The 20,670-nt window shown below is 34.8% G+C and overlaps 1 protein-coding gene across 8 annotated transcripts in view; it reads right to left on the bottom strand.

Annotated features, from left to right (window-relative positions):
* IMMP2L (inner mitochondrial membrane peptidase subunit 2) overlaps positions 1–20,670 on the bottom strand; it is an 845,985-nt gene that overhangs the window by 736,809 nt on the left and 88,506 nt on the right. Inside the window, exon 5 of one of the 8 annotated variants that reach the window (XM_077856160.1) lies at positions 857–988. The exons of the other annotated variants lie outside the window; for them this stretch is intronic. Coding sequence (XP_077712286.1) covers positions 961–988 — 28 coding nt within the window. The 3' untranslated portion in view covers positions 857–960. Of the gene's footprint in view, positions 1–856; positions 989–20,670 lie in introns of those variants that run through there. 8 annotated transcript variants of the gene reach the window in all.

Below are 20,670 nucleotides of genomic sequence, written 5' to 3'. Positions count from 1 at the left end.
GCTTGAGATCCTGATTAGAATACTAAGTTTTTTAAAAATTGGAGAATACATAAAGATATTGGAAATTATTAACATTAGGGAAAATGTATTTGATATTTTCACAGTTTCTGCAACGTGCATCCTAAGTATGCTAAATGACTTATGCCTGAAAACTACTGCCATTTTTTCTAAAAATAACTCAACTAAAATACTATTCTTCCTCTCTTTCCTGGTATAAAAAAATATTTTAAAAAGAAAGTAAACTTATAAAGTCTTAGGGAAAGCTAAGGATATCATCAAGTATGCCTTTTTAGCCTAGTCTAATATATTACTTTTTCATTTGAGTTTATTTTTTTTAAAGATTTTATTTATTTATTAATAAGAGACACACACAGAGAGAGAGAGGGGCAGAGACACAGGCAGAGGGAGAAGTAGGCTCCATGCAAGGAGCCCAACGCGGAACCCGATCCCGGGGTCTTCAGGATCAGGCCCTGGGCCAAAGGCAGCGCTAAAGGGAAGCCACCCCAGCTGCACTTTATCTGAGTTTTTAACAGACCTATAGCTCTCAGAGTATCTCTTGATGCTAGTCTATGGGAAAGATAAAGACAAATTTCTTATCAGCTATTCCTTAATTTACTAGATATTCTAAGCTCAAGTCAAAATCCTTACTTGAGTAAAACGAGTAAAATTAATCACTTAGAAAAGTAATGGGATAACTGTTTTAAACTATTCATTTACAAAAATAAGCTTTAAGAGATCTAAGTAGGGTAGCCAAGTATTTTCCTGAATCTTAGGTGTATAAAGTAAGAACTTGTACACGCGTGATTATTTTTACCATTTTGTCTTACTACAGGAAATAAACAGACAATAGACACTATTAAATTTAAATATGCTATGTCCTTTTTTATCTTGAGAACAAATGGGCTCCATCTCAGTAGTGGTTATTATACATGCAGCACTTCCATGGGATACAGCCAGGATTTATAGAGCTTCTGTTAGAAAACAAAACCTAGATAAACCAGAAAAGAAATGCAATCCTTGGTCAGATAATATTCATCACTCATGCATTTTGGACTTTCTTAAGATTTTACTGGCCAATGGAACAGAAAATTGTGCACTCATGAACAAGTCATTTTGCTCAGTGGGTCTCAGTCTTCTCATACATAATATTTATTATAAATTTTATTCATCTACAAACCTTTGTCAGAAGAGCTCATGGTACCCTGACATCTACCCATAATAGGCTGACAAAAACTAATGTGCAGGATACAAAATTACAAATGTTCTTTCCAGTCTATTTATTCTTCATTTCTTTAATTTCTTAAGTATTATCTTTGTGTGGGTAAGTCCATAAAATGTAGCAGAACATTTAAGAGAGTGGAAGATCCATAAAAATGTGGTAAAAATTGAAGACAAGAGAAAGAAACAATTTGCCAGAGTTGAAGATTAGCTAAAGAACCATTTGCATTTATCTTTTATATTGTTAGACCAAAGTTTTCAGAGGATTCCAGAGACAGAAATTAAGATATGAGAAGATAAATTAGATCAGTTAAATCTTAAAATTGTTTTTTGATAAATATAAGTAATTCCAAGCTTTGATTATCCAACTTACTAAGAGTTGCCTGCATCAGATTTTACCAAAACTCTATCTAAACCTCTAGTGTTAAATTTTATAGAAAAGCCATAGAATTATAGTTTCTCTTCCGATTTCTCTTTGCTTGTTTTTTCCCAGTTAAAACTTTCATATAATGCCTAATCATAATTTGAATTACCATAAAACCAAAACCTCTCTAAATTCCTTTTTTTGTTCGTTTTTGTTTGTTTGTTTGTTTGTTTTTTTGTTTGTTTGTTTGTTTGTTTGTTTGTTTGTTTGTAGAGGAGGGAGAGGAAAGGAAAGGAGAGAATCTTAAACAGATTCCGCGCCCAGCAGGGAGCCTAACACTGGGCTCCATCTCACAACCCTGAGATCATGACCAAGAGTGGTACAATCAACCAACTGAGCCACCCAGGTGCCCCTTCCCTAATTTCTTTTTTAAAATGTTTATGCTTTTTGGGCAACAAAGAAATTAGTACTTAGAAATTCACATGTGGACAATCTTCTTAATATTCCAATATTAAGGAAAAAAGCTGTAAGCCACGAAATATTTAATACAAAATTATTGATAACAGTAAAATTCCAGAATTAACTAAAAATTATTAAAATAGAATGATTATAGAAATTGTAGCATACCAACTTGATCCTCCATTTTGAAGCCATTAAAAATGATGGACATAAAACCCACATTATGATGTGGAAATGTTTTTTTTAATACACACACACACACACACACACACACACACACAAATAGGCTGAAAGGAACTACATTATCCCCCAAAAAGGGAACAGTTTTAACCAAATGTTGTAATAACACAAAAGCAAAATCATTCCTCATGGTATTTCTTAAAGAAACTAGAAAAGTTAAATTAAATAAACATCTTTAACTATGATAGGTCTGAGTTATCTTCCAAATCTTTTCTCCTCATACTTAGTTATATATAATCACTGAATACTTAAAGAATTTTTCTCATTATGTAAAAATCCAAATAAAGTCACTCAATTTTTTAAAAACTGTTTTATTATGTGGAATCCTGCCACTGAGTTAAACTCATAGAATTTAACATTAGATCATTATACAAAACTACACTTGTTTTTTTATGAAAATCAGACAAAATAGATCTTTAAAAAAAAAAAAAAAACTCATTGCTGTAAGAGTTTGAAAAAAATCCAGAGAGCAAAGAACTGTGTCAGACTTAGTACCCTCAGTAACAAAAGTATAAAAACGACACTCTCAAAAGATATGAATACAGAATAAATTTAATGGTGTCACTTAGCAAAGATTTTACTTTCAAATTACCATTTCTTTTCATTTCAGTATTTCTTCATGACCACCTAATTTATTTTTTTTTAAGATTCTATTTATTTATTTATTCATGACAGACACAGAGAGAGAGAGAGAGAGGCAGAGACACAGGCAAAGGAAGAAGCAGGCTCACTGCAGGGAACCTGACGTGGGACTCGATCCCGGGTCTCCAGGATCATACCCCGGGCTAAAGGTGGCGCCAAACCGCTGGGTCATCGGGGCTGCCCGTGACCACCTAATTTAATCTTGCCATCAAATTACTACCACAGCACACTGTTTTAATTACTTATATAGCACTTATTTTAAACTGATATATATGCCTTTTATTTATGTATTATCTATCTGGCCCTCTAGCAAGTAGGCTCCCATAGTAAAGGAGTGTTTTCTATCTCATTAATAAGCCCAAGAGTCGTCACATATAGACATGTAGGTTCTTCATACATGAATAGTATCTCACTACAGTTATGCAATGTGCAACCTATACAAATGAATATGACAAGTCTGTCTATGAATAATTACCATACATGTCATAAAATACCAGTGATCTTAACAGTACCAGGTCTTCCATGGTGATGGTAATCTCACTCTCAACCTGCATGTCAGGAAAAGCTGTTCCTCTAATTTTTCAATTCCTACATTTTCTTTAGCATTATTTCACATAAGCATGTATGAATCTGTTGTTATTCTATGAAGTTTATAAAAGCAAACTATTCCTGAGGCAGAAACCAGTCCATCAGAGTTACTTATTAAAGGCCAATCAGTATGAGTTATGATCATAGCAAATTTTTTAAAGTATTTTTCAACCCAAAATTACTCAGTTGTTTAGCACTAGGTACATAACATTATTTTTAAAATAACTTTCTAATGGTTTCAAAGAATACTATTACATTACATATATACCATAATATAATTCATAGAATATTAAGCATAGAAAGAGATCCTAAACATTAAAAATTATAGAACTATTCTTTCTAATAGAGTGCCATTTCTGTTTCATTATAGGGGCTTCAGAGTTTAAATTATTACATTCAGGTATCCATCCCATACTGTTTCCAAACATAGTTCTTTTTATAATAATGTCTGACAATCCTACAGGAAACGAAAGCTCTACTTGTAATCAAAGTTAAGGCTAAGAACTATTTCCTGGGAAATCCAATTCAAAATAAGCAATCTCTTTTTTACTTGAGATTGTCCTATTCACACAAAACTGTGTGGCTGCAAGAAATGATAATGGAATATAAAACCTTTCTCTTCTGGGTTATTGTTTACAATCCAGATGAAGCTGATAGCCAAAAGAAAGCATACAAAGGTCAATGTGAAAAGAATCATTGGATTGGTCATTCTTCTTTCTACAAGACAAATGCTGACCAGTATGACTATCAGCTACTCAATAACCTTCTCATGCCCACATCCAGACCCCACACACCCACATAAAATGGAAGTTATAACCCCTAATCCCCACTTGCAAATATGAATTAAACAAATTTTTGTCTACTATATGGTAGGCATCAAGACAATAAGAACTAGGAAAACACTACTTGCCCCCCAGAGGAGCTTCACACTCATAGGAAGACATTATTTGACAATGAAGAATCATGGACACAATGTCAAATCAAGGTGGGGCTCAGCAGTTAGAATTGGCCCTTCTATGGCTAGACCCAGGGCAGACTAATCTCAAACCATGCTGTTCTGCATCCCAGTATATAATCCTCTTCCGGAACTGCTTCCTTTGGAAGTAAGACTCCTTATGTAGCTATTCTAGCAACTTATTCCACAGCTAATATCTTCATCTCTGCTTTTCAGAAATGGTGCTTCCCAGTGGTCTCTTCCAATTCTTGTTTTAAAACTCCAAGGTCCCCATCTGAGGCACCCTCTCTACCTCAAGAGTCCTCACACCTCCTCAAAACCACACTCCCAGACTTGACCTAGGGAGGGAACATCTGTGTCTGCATGTGATGTAAGAAAAAGACAAATACACATCTAACTATAAAATAAGGAAGACAGGAAGAAAATGCATGAGAGCTCTGCAGGTAATGTGGTCTGAGTTTTTTATCATAAAAATGCCCAAAGATATATAGATGTTTACTGCAGAGTAGGGATTCCTTTTGGGGAGCCACCAACCATGTACTAGAAATTGGTCTGAAGGTAGCTATAGTGCATTTTATCCACAGGAACTTACAGTCAAAACTATTTCAGTCTTTTGCCTTCTCAAAACAAGCTTCAATCACTGGAAGTAGCTTTAGGGACATATATTTGAGAACTTCATCATTTGCAGTTGACTGATTTTCTAGACCTTCTCAATACTGAATTTTACCCTCTTAATGACCCTCTGCTCCCAATATAAACTTTCATCAATGCCAGGATATTGAACAAAATAACTCTGAAACCAGCCTTCAGATTAAGGGTGGCAACAAAGTACATCTCTAACCTTCAGTAATGGCCTGTGCTAATGAGGAGGCACAGGTGTTCGCTGCAATATGTATGTGTAGCTACCTCAAACGATTGCCAAGTACCAACAAAAAAGTCTGGCACGAATAAACTAGGACTCGATGCAGCTAATAAAGCTCAGAATACTACAAGGCTGAATATAAATACTAACAGAATTTTCTAAAATTGTATGCCAGTAGATCCTTTGTACATCATAGGAGGATAAGTGTTTTAACATTCAATTCCCCCATATAGTTAACTGCTGTGCCCAAGCAAGTCCTGGGAATTGAAAAGTTAAATGGAGCTGGCTTGGACCTACTTATAATTACCATTTAAGTACAAAAGAACAAAAGTCTCTATGTTGACAGAAACAGTATCAAAGTGGAACAGAGGCCTCACACTATCATCTAAAATGTCTCAATTTCACATTTGCTTTGGAAATACAGAGGATTTTTCACTTCACTTTCTCCTTTACAGAACCTCCAACAAAAAATCAGTTAGTAAAAATATATACACATAATAGCATTGATTTTTTTTAAGAAGGAGGCTTAAAGATTACTTCCTTCAATCCTCTTCATTTTAAAGATGAGAAAATAAAAGTGAGAAAGGATGATTCACTCAAGACCACACAATCAATTAGACAAGAATCCCTCTATTATTTATACTTATGCCCCATAAAATAACCCATTTTTCAAATAAAATAGAATAAATTATTTTACAAATCTACCAAAGTAACATACTACCTTCAATACATTCAGAGTGTTAGACCTGTCGGCAGAGGAGGACACTTGAGTAGGCTGGTCAAGGAAGCAGAGGACACAATCATGGTCTCTGATTTAAAAACAGTCCCAAGAAACACGGTAAACTTGAAGTGACTTGGTACAGCAAGGTACAGTGCTCCAATATTTATCAATCATCCTCTGTACACTTCTGAGTATGATGACATATTCGTGTACTGTTTTACATTCCTTCTCAGTCCAGGCTGCTACAGATCAAACTCTCCTCAAAATCTCTAAGAGGGACTTCAGAATCCTTTTTTTTTCAAATGTTCTGATTTAACATTGAAAAGGCTGAAATTATTAAAAAATCTCAAAAAACTCAAAATCTCAAAATATTTAATTCAAATACATGCAGCTGCTACTCATTTCCTTTTTTACTTTTAAATGTAGGAGTTATTGTAAATATTCTAACACTTAATGCATTGTCACTTCTTTCTATACAGCCACAACAGAAAGAAGTGGTGAATTAAAAAGGGAATAGTTTGATTTTCCATCCCTTTTATAAAGGGAGGAAATTTTTAAATGACATTATATGTGCAAAAATTGGACCTTAAAAAAATATTGGGTGTGCATCTTGACAGCATCAAATTTCAAAAGGTAAAAAAAATGTTTAGGCTTCTAAATGACTTCTCTAAAAATAACACACAACATTAAATATACAGCCTTAATTTTGTTAAACACAGCATTTTTATAAAAAACTCAAGTTTCTTTATCACTTGGGAGAAATAAGGTTGTTACTATTTTCTATATTCCCCCATTATCAAACTCAAATTTGTTTGTTTTTCCTCCATTAATTATAATACCCTTTGTCATAATTTAAAATAATCTCCTTATTCATTTATCTGTTGTATACCCCATATTTATATTCTGGCTCAGCTAATGCACAGGCAAATATGTACATGTACACATACCCACATATGCAGTCATATGATACATATATACATATGCACAGCAGGAAGACAGTATAGTGGTTGAGGTTCTAAAGCAATACTACTTGGTTCAAATTCTGGCTTCACCACTCAGAAGCTTAGGCAAGTTACTTAACCTCTCTGCACCATAGTTTCCTCACCTGTAAAGTGAGAATAATAATAGTAACCTGCTTCTTAGGATCTAAATATGACTAAATAAAGATAGATCATTTGTAAAGTGATTAAAATAGTCTATGGCACTTTTCTAGTATCATTGAATAGTGTTGAATTTTAGAAAATTATTTTTAACTTCCTTTTTCTTTCTTCTCCATCTCTCTCTCTTTCCTTCATCATCATTTCCACGGCAACATCTTTGTCAAGTGCTTAAAATCAAACCCAGCACCACAGATGATATCTATACACTTCTGACCCTCAGAAAATAAGTCACACTTAACCCTGATGATAATGTACATTTATTTCTAACACAAGCAAGAGAGTACGAGTAATAATCAAGGACAGAAACTACATAGTACAATCTACTTGGTCTTCTACCTGCAGTATGTCTACTCCTATAATGACGTGAAGACCTTTCTAAAAGGTGGTTAGACACACAATATTTTCAAGGGAATCAATTCCCAGAACCTCAAATTCCATATAAACTCTTTGCTAAAACCAATCTATGTGATAAAGCTCCTCTCACATAGGACCTCCTTTTCCATTTCCCTTCTCCCAACTACCCTCTTCTCTCCTGCTTTATAGGAAAACAATTGTGCTCTCACAGATCCCTAAGCATACTACAGTGTATCGTTCTGAGATGGAAAAGCCTGCATCAAAAATAAAAGTACAACTCCTCGTGTATTTTGCCACTGTTGGCACTCCCTGCTGAAGATAGGAGTATCTCCCCAAGTGAGCAAACCATACCCTCTCTCTCCTTCCTAACAAATTCACCCACCTCCTTCTTAGAAGAAGGATGGGGAAAAAAAGAAAAAAAGAATAGATACATGCAATACATACATTAGTATAAGCTGCTTTAGCCTTCAAAGGAGCAAATACATACAAGGTCATGGTGAATGACAAAGAAGCACAAAGCTGAAGACTGAGAGTAATGAAACTTGAAAGTATGAATAGAGAATGGGAATTCAAGCACGTTCTCCAAGACATTCTGAGCATTTTCAGATATGTTTCAGAGCTCAAATTAGAGGATCCTTTTTGTGCATTGCTGAAAGGGTAAAGGTTGGAAAATAGGATTAACTGAAGAAAAAGGAGGAGCAAGAACAAGCAAAGTAGGAAAGAAAAGAAAAAGCAAGGCAAACTGATTTAGAATTAAAGGAAGAAATCCTATGAAATAGACCAATCACATAAAGGCCACAAATAATTAATAGTGCATAATCAGTGACTGAAATGCTATATTATCAAAACAAAATGCCTAAATTCTACTTTGTCAATAAAGAAATCCTAAATTTTCTCTGGACATATCACTAGTAGCATAAGAAGAAAATCAATAAAGACTTGCTTAAAAGGAAGGCTTAAGCAGAAGATAAGAGAAAATATATAGGTCACAGAGAATATAAAACTAATGGTGTCTCTACATACAGACTTAAAACAATTCTGGGCACTAATGGGCAGTGGGGCTGAGGGAGAGAGATACCTTTAGGAGATACTCAGTGATACGTGGAATAGTTTAGACTTATCTTTTCCTAGTAACATTTCTATATTAATCAAGATGCAGGTTTATAGTTTAATTCTGAGTCTTACTGTAAGGTTCTTATCAACAATAATTTCGTATAATCTTCCATGACTATATATATGCATCACATTCAGTAAGGCTGTTACAGGGTGAAACTTAGCACGTCTGAGTCCATAATGCCTCTATTTCCCTTGCTGCTGTGATCTATGGCTAGAAACTTCTGCTTAGACATGCTACAAGCAAAGATTTGCAAAAACTGCTTTTTATCAGAATTCTGCCTCAGATAAGGGAGTGCATACATACATGACTATGCTATCTTCGATATTTACAGGAATGACGTGACCAGATTCTTACACACAAAGATCAACTGACCAAGGAAAAAGAAGTTACACAACCTTCTCTGATGTCAACAGATGTTGGTCACCTTTTGACCCAGCCCCCTCCTTCCCCCACTCTTTCTAACATAAAAGGAGCTCAATCTCATGCTTGACATATGGGCCTCTTGTGTGGCAGGTAGAATGAGCTTGGACTCAGTTGAAATTAAAAGCCAGAAGCAAACAATTATTTTAACAAGCCGTGAAGATAGGCAGTTTTGTTAAAGAAACATCGTTTATACTGGTCTTTTGAAAGTAGATGAAACTTAGAATTCCCTCAATAAACCTGTTACACAAAACTGTCATAAAATTCCTATAAAGCATGTGACCCAAATACTATCAAAATCTTTCCTAAATGAGATTCATTTTCAATAGACTACTAGTTTTTAAATTCTGACAATTTCCTGCCCCTTTTTCTTTAACATTTTATTTTCTCTTGCTCAAAGAAAGGACAAATGAGCATCAGAGGCTTATCTTTTATTATTATCATTAGTGAATTTATTACCATGTTGAAAAATACCCAACAGCTGACTTCCTGTTCCTCTGCCACTAATCTCTCTCTGGCAGGCCCAACCCCCCATCCTCTGGAGTTCTAGGAAAGAAAAGGAAATCTGAGTATCAAGTTGCTACCTCTCTTGAACTCAAAGCCAACATATTATTCCATTTATGTCCTGCCATCATCTCCTCCAACGCTCCTGGATCCCCTTGAGACCAATCTTTTCTAAACTTATATTTTAATATGCCATATAATTTGACATTTATTATATATAATATTTTAAATAATCTCTTGTCACTAGAAAAAAAGTAATCTCCACATGGGCAGGCATCTATATCATTTTGTTCACTGACCTATCCCAGCTACCTAGAACAGTACCTGACACATAGTAGGTACTCAAAAACATACTAACCCAACAAATTCTTATTTTGCCTAGGGTTCTACCTGTACCAAATTCCCCATCTGAGGTGCCACAACTAAACAGTTGCTCCAATTTTAAGTACTTAATTTACATGTGATTTTTCTCACCCTAATGTCATGGTCATGGGTAAGAATTTGTTGCCACAAGAATGGAAAGTGATATCAGCACAATTCAGCTTTCATTAAAACCCTAACAAGTACTTGTGTTCTTCATTTTATGGCCACAAAAAACCAAACATGTAAGAGTTTATCTTGTTTCTTTTCCCTCCTTGGGCAGTGTCTTCAGAGTCTCCTGCTCTGACTACCTCTCCCATAAATTTACTACCTCCATTCATTTCTACGTACCTTATCCATTATGCCTTCTCCCAACCCTTACAGTAGACCTACTCCTCTGACTTTCCCTTGACCAACACCAATGTCCCTCAAAAACTTCCATAAAAAAAAAAAAAAAAAACTTCCATAAAGGCCCATTAGCAGAAGAAGAGGTAATTAAGATTAGGTCATTGGGGTGGGCCCTCATCTCAAATGACTGTTATCCTCTTAAGAGGAAAGTTGGAAGGAGTCATGTGCACAGCCAGAGGAGAGATCATGTGAAGATACAAAGAGAAGACAGTCATCTACAAGGCAGGGAGAGAAGCCTGTGAAGAAACCAACATTGCCAACACTTTGATTTCAGATGTTGTTTAAAACCAAAAAAAAGTCATTGGTAATAGATTCACATACACATTTGCGAATCTATTAAACATATATAAGTAAATGCTGTAACATGTATTAGTATAAAAATATTCACAGTAAACTGTAGCTTTACTTTAATCTGATACATGTAAAGGTAAATGCTACTATAGAAAAGAATGAAATGAATAGCTCACTTTATTGTGAATATGGAACAACTCCAGGGCTTGACTACCTGCTCTTGAGTCAGTGAGGGATAAGGAAAAGAGACTGGGGTGGGGGGTGGGGGGAAGATGGCTGTCACCAGGGTGGTTTTGAGTAGTGCAGGTATTAGGTGATTAGCTACCTCCTACCTATAATCAATGTCTCAAGCTAACTGAAATATGACTATTTCATAAACTCAATCATTCCTGTTCTTTTAATTGTAAAAAGGAAAAGCTCCCTAAAATAAGATGCATTCATAAGTAGTATATAGAAAGCATTCAATAAATACCTGCTGAATAAATTAATGAATCAATGAGTATCTCCCTACGGTTTGGGAAGTTCAGCCCAAATTAAATGCCAAAATTTTACATGTAAAAGATTAGGTCTCAAAAATGTGTATTAATATAATAACACAATAATATATAATAATAATAATGTGATAAATAGAATAATAGTTAAAGAAGTATAACTGGATGCTCAATAAGAACTTCATGCATTCATACATTTCATACATTCAACACAACCTCAAACCAATGTGAGCCAGTTTTACAATAAATTGAAACACTTTTGATTTGAATCAAATAATTCTCTAGTGACAATTTGTCAGTCATACAGCTACCAGAAAATGAGAATATTTGTTTCCTAAATTAGTGGGTCAAAAACAGTAAGAAAATTAATTTTAATTTACTCTCAATTTTGAAGTAATATGTATTTTGTTATAATAATTTTGATTCTGCCCTCCAAAGACATTTAATTTTCCATTTTTCCATATTTAAGATTAATCACATAAAGTAGTGAAAAACATTTCATTCTCAGCTCACTAAAATATAAAAGGCATTAAACACAAAGACTCTTTTTCAAATATAGACAAGCTCATTGCAAATATCTGTTGTTGTTCATAACATTTCAAAAGAACATTGCTAAAAAGTGTTGCTAGAATTCTTTTTTAATTTGCACAGCCTTCTTACTAAGAATTCATTCTTGAGACAAATGTAATTATTTTAATTAACTGGGCCATTACAAGGTAGGTGATCAAAAAGTATTAGTAGATTCTTGATTTTAGGGATCCCTGGGTGGCGCAGCGGTTTGGCGCCTGCCTTTGGCCCGGGGCGTGATCCTGGAGAACTGGGATCGAATCCCACGTCGGGCTCCCGGTGCATGGAGCCTGCTTCTCCCTCTGCCTGTGTCCCTGCCTCTCTCTCTTTCTCTCTCTCTCTGTGTGACTATCATAAATAAATAAAAAAAATTTTTTAAGAAAAGATTCTTGATTTTAAAAGGTTTTTAAATAATTTTTTCTCCACTCAAAAATAAAATCTGGGCTAAATTTGATCTTCCAAATCAAAGATACAAATGAGAAATTCCAAATCATTAATACCTTGAAATACAGCTAAAATATAGAGTAATGAGTGGTAAAGGAAAAGGCCATTAGAAAACAATAATCTTTCTAGCATAGTGTGAATATAATCCTCCCTAACAAGTTCAAGTTCAGTAAAAGGCCTGCTGGGAAACCTTCTAAACTCTAAGATTTGTCAGGAAACAATGTGAAAAACTGTGAAATAGTCTAAAAAAATATATATGACATTTTTGTCATAATACTATCAATATATGATATAAATACATATTTATTGAAAATGCTACATATTATATTAATATTTATTAGTGGGTATCCTGACTAGTATACCCTTCTAGGTTATCTGGTTCTATAAGTCAAGCTTTTTTTTAATATTTTATTTATTTATTCATAAGAGACAGAGAGGCAGAGACTTAGGCAGAGGGAGAGGCAGGTGTAGGACTTGATCCCAGGACCCTAGGGATCACGACCTGAGCCAAAGGCAGATGCTCAACCACTGGCCCATCCAGGTGCCGCAGTGCTTACGTTTTTTTAATTTTTTTTTTTTTAGTGCTTAAGTCTTTTATTGTCTTTCAGCTACTTTACAACCCTGCAAGGTGTAAAACACGAAATAATATAAATGATTCTTTTCCATTGAAATGCAAATAAATTCTCACATTGGAGAAAAAAAAATCCGTGGTGATCATAATCTACAAAATCATTGCCCTATGCATATTGACCAACTTTGTATCTGTTGTACATTCATTTCAACATCCCTAATTGCCTGTATCTATGTGCTCTTCTAATTCTCCGTGAACAAGCTGTAATATCATACTGGTTCCCTCAATTAAGGAGCTAAATAAAATCTTTGATACTTATCCATTTGATATTTGAGTAAGAGCCATGATTTTTTTTAAAGTAACCTTTAGCACTGTCTATAACTAAAAGTATGAGTTTTGAAATGACAATCACTTTCCATGAATACACATTCTTAAAATTTCCACTAGGTCATAAGTCATCCCATGTAAATTATTCAAGCTAAAATAATATAGTATGCTTCAGTGAATCCAAAACTCTATCATTATATGATATTCCTTTATTGTTTATATAAGAAAGGGAAAAACTGCCAACCAAACCATGAAACAATGTTTTCCTATCATTTAAGATTTCTTGTATTTTTTTCTCTGTGTTTTTCACTTTTTTCTATTGCTCTGCTTCCATGACTCTGTATCTAAGGCCAAATCGAGGATCTGGGAATTATGATAGTACCTAAAATACACTTAAACTCAATTAAAGCATTGATGCTATCCATGTAATAACAATAATAATCATATCAAAACCACCACCAAGGGCAACCCAGGTGGCTCAGCAGTTTGGTGTCTGCCTTCGGCCCAGGGCGTGATCCTGGAGATCTGGGATCGAGTCCCACATCGGGCTCCCTGCATGGAGCCTGCTTCTCCCTCTGCCTGTGTCTCTGCCTCTCTCACTCTCTCTGTGCTTCTCATAAATAAATAAATAAAATATTTAAAAATTTAAAAAAAATCACCACCAATCCAACAGAGAATGTATGAAGCTATCAATTTAAAGATGCTTGCCAATTTCAAGTATGTTGAAATATGAACCGAAATGTCCATCTTAGAAACCACAAAATACCATTGTGATAAATGTATAAACCTATTATAACATGATTATAAAAGGTAAATGGGAAACCCTATCAGAAACCCTATCACTAGATGGTCATCATTTGCTTCAATCAGAAACCCTATCACTAGATGGTCATCATTTGCTTCAATATTGGAACTAGTAAAATCCATGTAGATTGCTAGAAATGTAATTGTCTTAAAAGTAAGACCCAAAATCTCAAGTGAAGGCAAACAGCTCTTTAGAGGTAAAAATGAAATGTGTGGTCCTCAAATGAATCAAGGTTATTCAATCTCCTATTGACTGAAAGATTAGTAATGGGTCTTTATCTCTAGTAGAAGGGCAGGAAAGATACAGCATGAAAGGACTGGCTTATAATAAAAACAATGACAAAAAAATCTCCACCATCCTTCTTAAGCAAATAATCTTCCTTCTCCTTTTTGATGAACTAATTACATATCTTTCCCATTTTCAGTCTAGTATAGATTAACAGCTTGCTAAATTGTTATTTTAACAACCACTTCCACTAATATAACATAAGGCTTTTTTCTTAAAGGATTGTAGCTCCAACTAGTTGTAATCTCCTTGAGGATAAAGGAGACAAAATTCTTCTTGAAGACTCAGGTACTTTTTCCAAGTAAAAAACCTAGTATTGTAAGTACTTATCAATGACACAATCAGATTTCCTGCTGAATTTTATTTTTTAATTTTTGGCTTTCCATAATTTCATAAAACTTTTAAAAGTTTTCATTGTCTCTTTATTGCTAGGGTTTGCAGTATTGCCTACAATACCACAGTAGTCATAACCACTAGTAAATTTGTTCTTGACTCCACAAGAACCTGGATTCTCACCACCAACCAGTGAAGTAAGTATGGCAACAATCATTATTCCTCTTCAATACATGAAGAAACTTAAGTTTAGGACTTTGCTCAAAGTCACACGGTTAATAAATAGAGTTGTCAGAACTGAATCTCAGGCCCTTTGACTCTGGGTCCAGAATATTTCTTATAATCACAGACTTAATGCCCATGGCTAGGAGCTTTCCTTCCCTCTCTCTTCCGTCATATAACATGATATTTCTCCCTACATCTGGCTTGCTCAGTTACAGAAACTCTTTCAACAGGCAGTAAGTCATTCTTAATGTGGTAATTCTCTACCTGGTTACATGCAGCTAGCACAGATATGGTAATATTAAGTACAGCAGAAACCAGTGGAAATACACAATATTGACAGTCAGATTCCCCTGAGACTTGAACACTTAACTTTCCTATGCCTCAAATTCTTCCTTCACAAAAGCATGGTGAAATGAAGATGATCTCTCAGGTCTTTTCCTAATTAGAAACTGAATATTCTAAATCCTTATCAATGATAACAATCAGACCTAAATTTTCTACTTCTGGATATCTAGTCTTTCATAATGTGTTGAAAGAAAAAGAGGAAACTATAGAAACTTAGCTGTTAAATTCCAGCTAAGGATTTCAGTGGGAGAAGAATGGAGAATACATAAACAGAAATGTTAATATATTCCAACCATTGCCTAAGAATACTGACTGTACTCATTTCAAACTAGACAGTTTTGAGGATAAAAGAGATCTATATGGACACAATTGCCACAGAAGCCCTTCTAGGTATACAGGATGCTGTTAAATTTTACTGTACATCCTTTTTTTATACATGGAAAAACTACACTTTTCTCATTACAAATGCCCTAGTTTTTCCCACAAAGTTATTGTCAAGTCCCAAACGTCACTAATTTGTCCCTTAAAGCAACATGTGAAATACTCTGCCATATGAAAAATGTTCACCATGTCCTTTAGTTGCTTCAAGATACAGCATATAAATCATTGAGCTTCTAAAGAGAACGATACTATCTAGATTTTTTTTGCCTAAAAGATTTTAAACAAATTTCCCATATTCCGCCCCCCCCACCCTCATTTGCAGCTTTCAGGTTACTTAACCTGCTTCAATCTCCAAGATATAAATTATTTTTTCAATCGGTGAATAAATAAAATTGATATTTTAGACTACCTAGGTAGCATAAAAAGGGTTGTATAAGCTAATTTTCCTTGTATGAGTACATCTTTGTAAGAGTAAATTTCTATTAAAATGTAAATTATTTCTATCAGTTGAGCCTGTCACTAGAAGTACTTTTTAAATGGTCAGAAAACTTTGATCAACTTTTATAGAATGCTGTTACTACCAACTAATTTCTATGATAATGCTTTGTTTTAACAAATGCACTACCACTGTGCTGCCTTAACTTATTAAAAAAAAAAAAAAAAAAAAAAAAACCTGCCCTAAATCATCAGTAAAACGATTCTTCCAATCCCTTTCTCCTTTGCCTCTCTGCCCTATTTCCCTTCAAAAGTTCTCTTCAGGGCACCTGAGCCGGCTCAGTCAGAAGAGTGAGTGACTCTTGATCTCAGGGTTGTGATTTCAAGCCCCATGTTGGATATAGAAATTATTTTTATTTTTTTTTAAAGATTTTATTTATTTATTCATAGAGACACAGAGAGAGAGGGGGGCAGAGGCACAGACAGAGGGAGAAGCAGGCTCCATGCAGGGAGCCCAACATGGGACTCGATCCAGGGTCCCCAGGCAGCGCTAAACCGCTGCGCCAAACCGCTGCGCCACCAGGGCTGCCCTAGAAATTATTTTTAAAAATTAAACCTTAAAAATTGTTTTTAATTCTCTCCTGAAAAATTTCCCAAAATGACCATTTTTTTCTCCTATCTCTCCTATCTCTTCATCCCTTTCTTTGGGATCCTCTTCATCCTTTCTTCCCTTTGATTCTCTGCCTATATTCACCTTCCTCCTACTTCACTCCTTCATAGGTCATTCGCTTCCACAAGCTCTGAACATTTCTATGATGATGAATCCCCAAGAACATCAGCCCTCATCTCTGACCAATCTCTAATTCTGCGTTTCCAGCTGCCTTCAGGATATATCTACTTGAAAGACTTGATATCCTGTTAGAATTTAAAACTTCTAGTTTCTCTACATACTCCCAATCTCACTAGTCATAATCTCATATTTAGGGACATCTAACTCTCCTAAGTAATTCTAACAATTTCAAATCCTGACCATACTGCCAACCACGATCCCAGAATGAATTAGGCTACCTCCTTTATTTCATCCCAGGATGCTAAAATGTCACTAAAAATAGTCACACACACAAAAAAGTGTGACAACTGTTTTCAATACAAACTGACAAGTTCATAGTATTCTCTCTTTTATTTTTTAAGATTTATTTATGTATTTGAGAGAGAGCGAGAGGAGAGAAAGAGTGAAGGCGGAAGGGACAGAGGGAGAGAGAAAGAGAATCCTCAAGCAGACTCCCTGTTGAGTGTGGTGCTCACTCAAGGACCCTGAGATCATGACCTGAGCTGAAAGAAAGAGTTGGCAGCTTAATCCACTGAGCCACCCAGGGGCCCCACAGGTTCATAGTATTCTATGAATAAATGTACTATGGTTCACTCTTTCCCTACTGGACATTTGCTTCAAATTTTTCGATTTTACAAATAAAGTTACAATGTTCATTATTATAATTCTTTTCATGTTCAAAAGTATTTCCTTAGTCTAGCAATACAGAAGTGGAATTACTGGATGATAAGGTAAAACGATTAAGATTCTTGATTAACACTGACAAGGTGATTCTTAAATAGTGCTATCACAAAAATATTAGCTCCAGGAGAACAGGGATCTTGTCTGTTTTGTGTGTATTACAAGTACTTAGAACAATAAGCAGCAAACATTACATGCTCAATAAATTTTGATTAAATATATGAATCAATCAACCAATAAGACCTATGAAAGTGTTCACACATACTAAATAAACAATCCTGTCAATCCTTGCTCTATTTTCCAGTCCTTTTTAAGAATGGCCATATCAACCTTTAACCAACAAAATATGAGCAAAAAGGACATAAGATACTTCCAGGCAAAAGTGTTAAGAGCCACTTGTCATGTTCTTTTTCCCTGTGACAGCAACCAAGGTGACAGGTAAATGTTTCTCTTCTGTAATTATTATTTATCATCATTATTTTCACAGAGTAAAAGGTAGAGGGTTTTTTTCCCTTGAAATACACCCTTTTATTAAGCAGAAAGTTACAGGTAATGCCCTTAAAAAGATCTGCATGCAGGGAGGCCCTTTGATAGGAGCATTACAGGTGTGGAATCCCAGTCCTAAGAAAGAATATAGAGCAATAAAGAAAATTGCTAAAGTCAGAAGGCATTCTTGACTCTCTGCTTTGAGATCAAGCAGACTTTGAAAATCAGAGAATACTTTAATTCAGAGAATTCCACTAAAGTTTTGTTAGAGTTCAGTGAAATAAAAATGCTTCATAGTGCAGCTCACAGATAGTTTTATTGCAGGTCTAGAAGCCCCAAAAAGCATCGAGAAACCAGGCAACATGCTTCATTTTAAAATTCCTATATACGAGGTGAAATGCACCCTAGCATAAGGCCAAGGAGATAAAGAGAAGGTAGCCAAAGCCTCAGATACAAAGTATAATTCAACTTGATATATTTTAACTGCAAAAAATAAACCAAACAAAACAAATGTATAAATATGGGGGCACATAATTTGATTTTCTAAAGAAATTTTAACCGTATGATCTAAACCCCATTAGATAAAGAATATGTCTTCCACAGCTAAACACAGATGTTTAGGAGTTTTATTTCAAATTCTAAGACTTAAAAGAATGTAGAGGAAGTCCAAATGGAAATGAGAAGTTTAATACCAATTAACGTTTCACAAAAGATAGAAGAGGAGGGTATTTTCTTATTGTTTTGTTTGTATTTCATAAGTAAAGGCATTTGTGGGAGATGTTTAAATAAATACTGGCTTCTTTATTTTTTTAAATAGTAAAAGAGAAAAAGTTAACTAGGAAAAGGAGGGAATAAGAGCAGTCATTTGCAAATTTTGCAATCCAGAGGAATCCTCAGAATATCCTTCTATGATGTTATTTGTTCTCATACTTAGTTCCCACAATTACCATAAATGATTACAGTCATGTAGTACAATTATCTAAAGCCAAATATAGTTTGTCATGCTTTCATCACAACTCAAGTTTGTTATATTTTTCCTATCATTAAACTAATTCATGGTCAATATAGAAGACAGGGAATTCAATGAACAGCAGGCAAAAGGTGGAGGGGAAAATCATTTCCAAAACTGTGATCTAAGTAGATCATTACTTCATATCTTGGTATAGCCCCCCTCTCATATTTTTCCCAGAAGAGTTTCTGCTTGTTCATTTGTTTCTATATACTTTAATTCTCCATTTTTATTACAAAACATAACAACATAAGCTTTTACTCATGTTACCTCAATCTCTTCACAGGCTTCATTTTAATATAACATTCCATCAAGTGAGCATTTCACAATATGTATTTTGCCTTAGTGCTGGGTAGTTGCTATCAATTTCTTTTACTATCATAAATAATTCTCTGAAGAACATATTGGGCATAAAGTTTTTCTAGTATTTAAAATTCTTTTCTTAGAATATATTCCTCAAAAGTGAACTACTATATAACAAAAATGATAAAATTAAAAGGCAATATGATGTCTGGGTTTATAACAAACTAATACAGGGTAGGGGGGTGAGTGAGAGTTACAGATGAAACAAGATTGTGCATGTAGAAAAGTTTCCACAATAAGATGTTCAAACAAAAAAAAAAGCAGAACACATTCCTAGAATATATAATTTTTTTTTTCATTTTAGCAAAGATGAAAGTTTAAGGGCTCTTGATGCACATTGCCAGACTGTGTCCCTAAGGACTATAATCATTAATACCAACATAACCTTCAGGTTTATTGTGAAGGCTTCTTTTTTTTTTTTTTATTCATGAGAGACAGAGAGAGAGGCAGAGTCAAAGGTAGAGGGAGAAGCAGGTTCCAAGCAGGGAGCCCGACTCGATCCCAGGTCTCCAGGATCACGCCCTGGGCCGAAGGCGGCGCTGAACCACTGAGCCACCAGGGCTGCCCGTGAAGGCTTCTTTAAGTCTTCTTTTCTTTCAAGTCTTTGTTTATACATGGACTTTGGTGTTGCCTCTCTAACCTACTACAATTTTTTTATATTGAGATAGGTTTCTGAGTTTTCACTTGATTCTAGAAACTGGTAATTGCTTTTATGTGCTCTGTTGTTCATCATGGAAACATGATTCCACTCAGAACAACTGGATAACACAATGATTTACCTACAGGGGTGTTTATCATATTATTGTTTACAAGGCAAAACTGTATCCTAGCATTATTTAGCAAAATTTAGAAGCAATCATTACAGTATCACTTTCAGGGGCTATGCAGTACTTCATTTTTTTTTTAATTTTTATTTACTTATTTACTTATTTACTTACTTAGGCACACAGTGAGAGAGAGAGGCAGAGACACAGGCAGAGGGAGAAGCAGGCTCCATGCACCGGGAGCCCGACGTGGGATTCGATCCCGGATCTCCAGGATCGCGCCCTGGGCCAAAGGCAGGCGCTAAACTGCTGCGCCACCCAGGGATCCCCTATGCAGTACTTCAAAATGTAGGCTACAAAAATGTTTGTGACATAATCCTGCCTTGCTTATATTATATACACACCCATATGTATACACTCACATGGAAAAAAAAACTAGAAGTACATATACTAATAAAAATAGTATCTTCTTAGGGGGTTGATATTGATATTATTAGTGATTTTTAGAAACATCTTTATTTATATGCTTTAACAATAAACATTCTAAATTTTTTAATTAACAACCAAAGTAATTCCCAGCATATAAGTAATCACAACCAAGTCAATCTAGCCCCAATTATTTTAAGTGGACCCTATCTCCCCTATCAAATGTATGCTAATAATATA

The sequence above is a fragment of the Canis aureus genome, chromosome 18, assembly GCF_053574225.1.
Source record: "Canis aureus isolate CA01 chromosome 18, VMU_Caureus_v.1.0, whole genome shotgun sequence".
In the NCBI taxonomy this organism is placed as follows: Eukaryota; Metazoa; Chordata; class Mammalia; order Carnivora; family Canidae; genus Canis; species Canis aureus.
The sequence above is the reverse complement of the archived record's forward strand: the minus strand, read 5'-3'. Positions and strand labels throughout refer to the sequence as shown.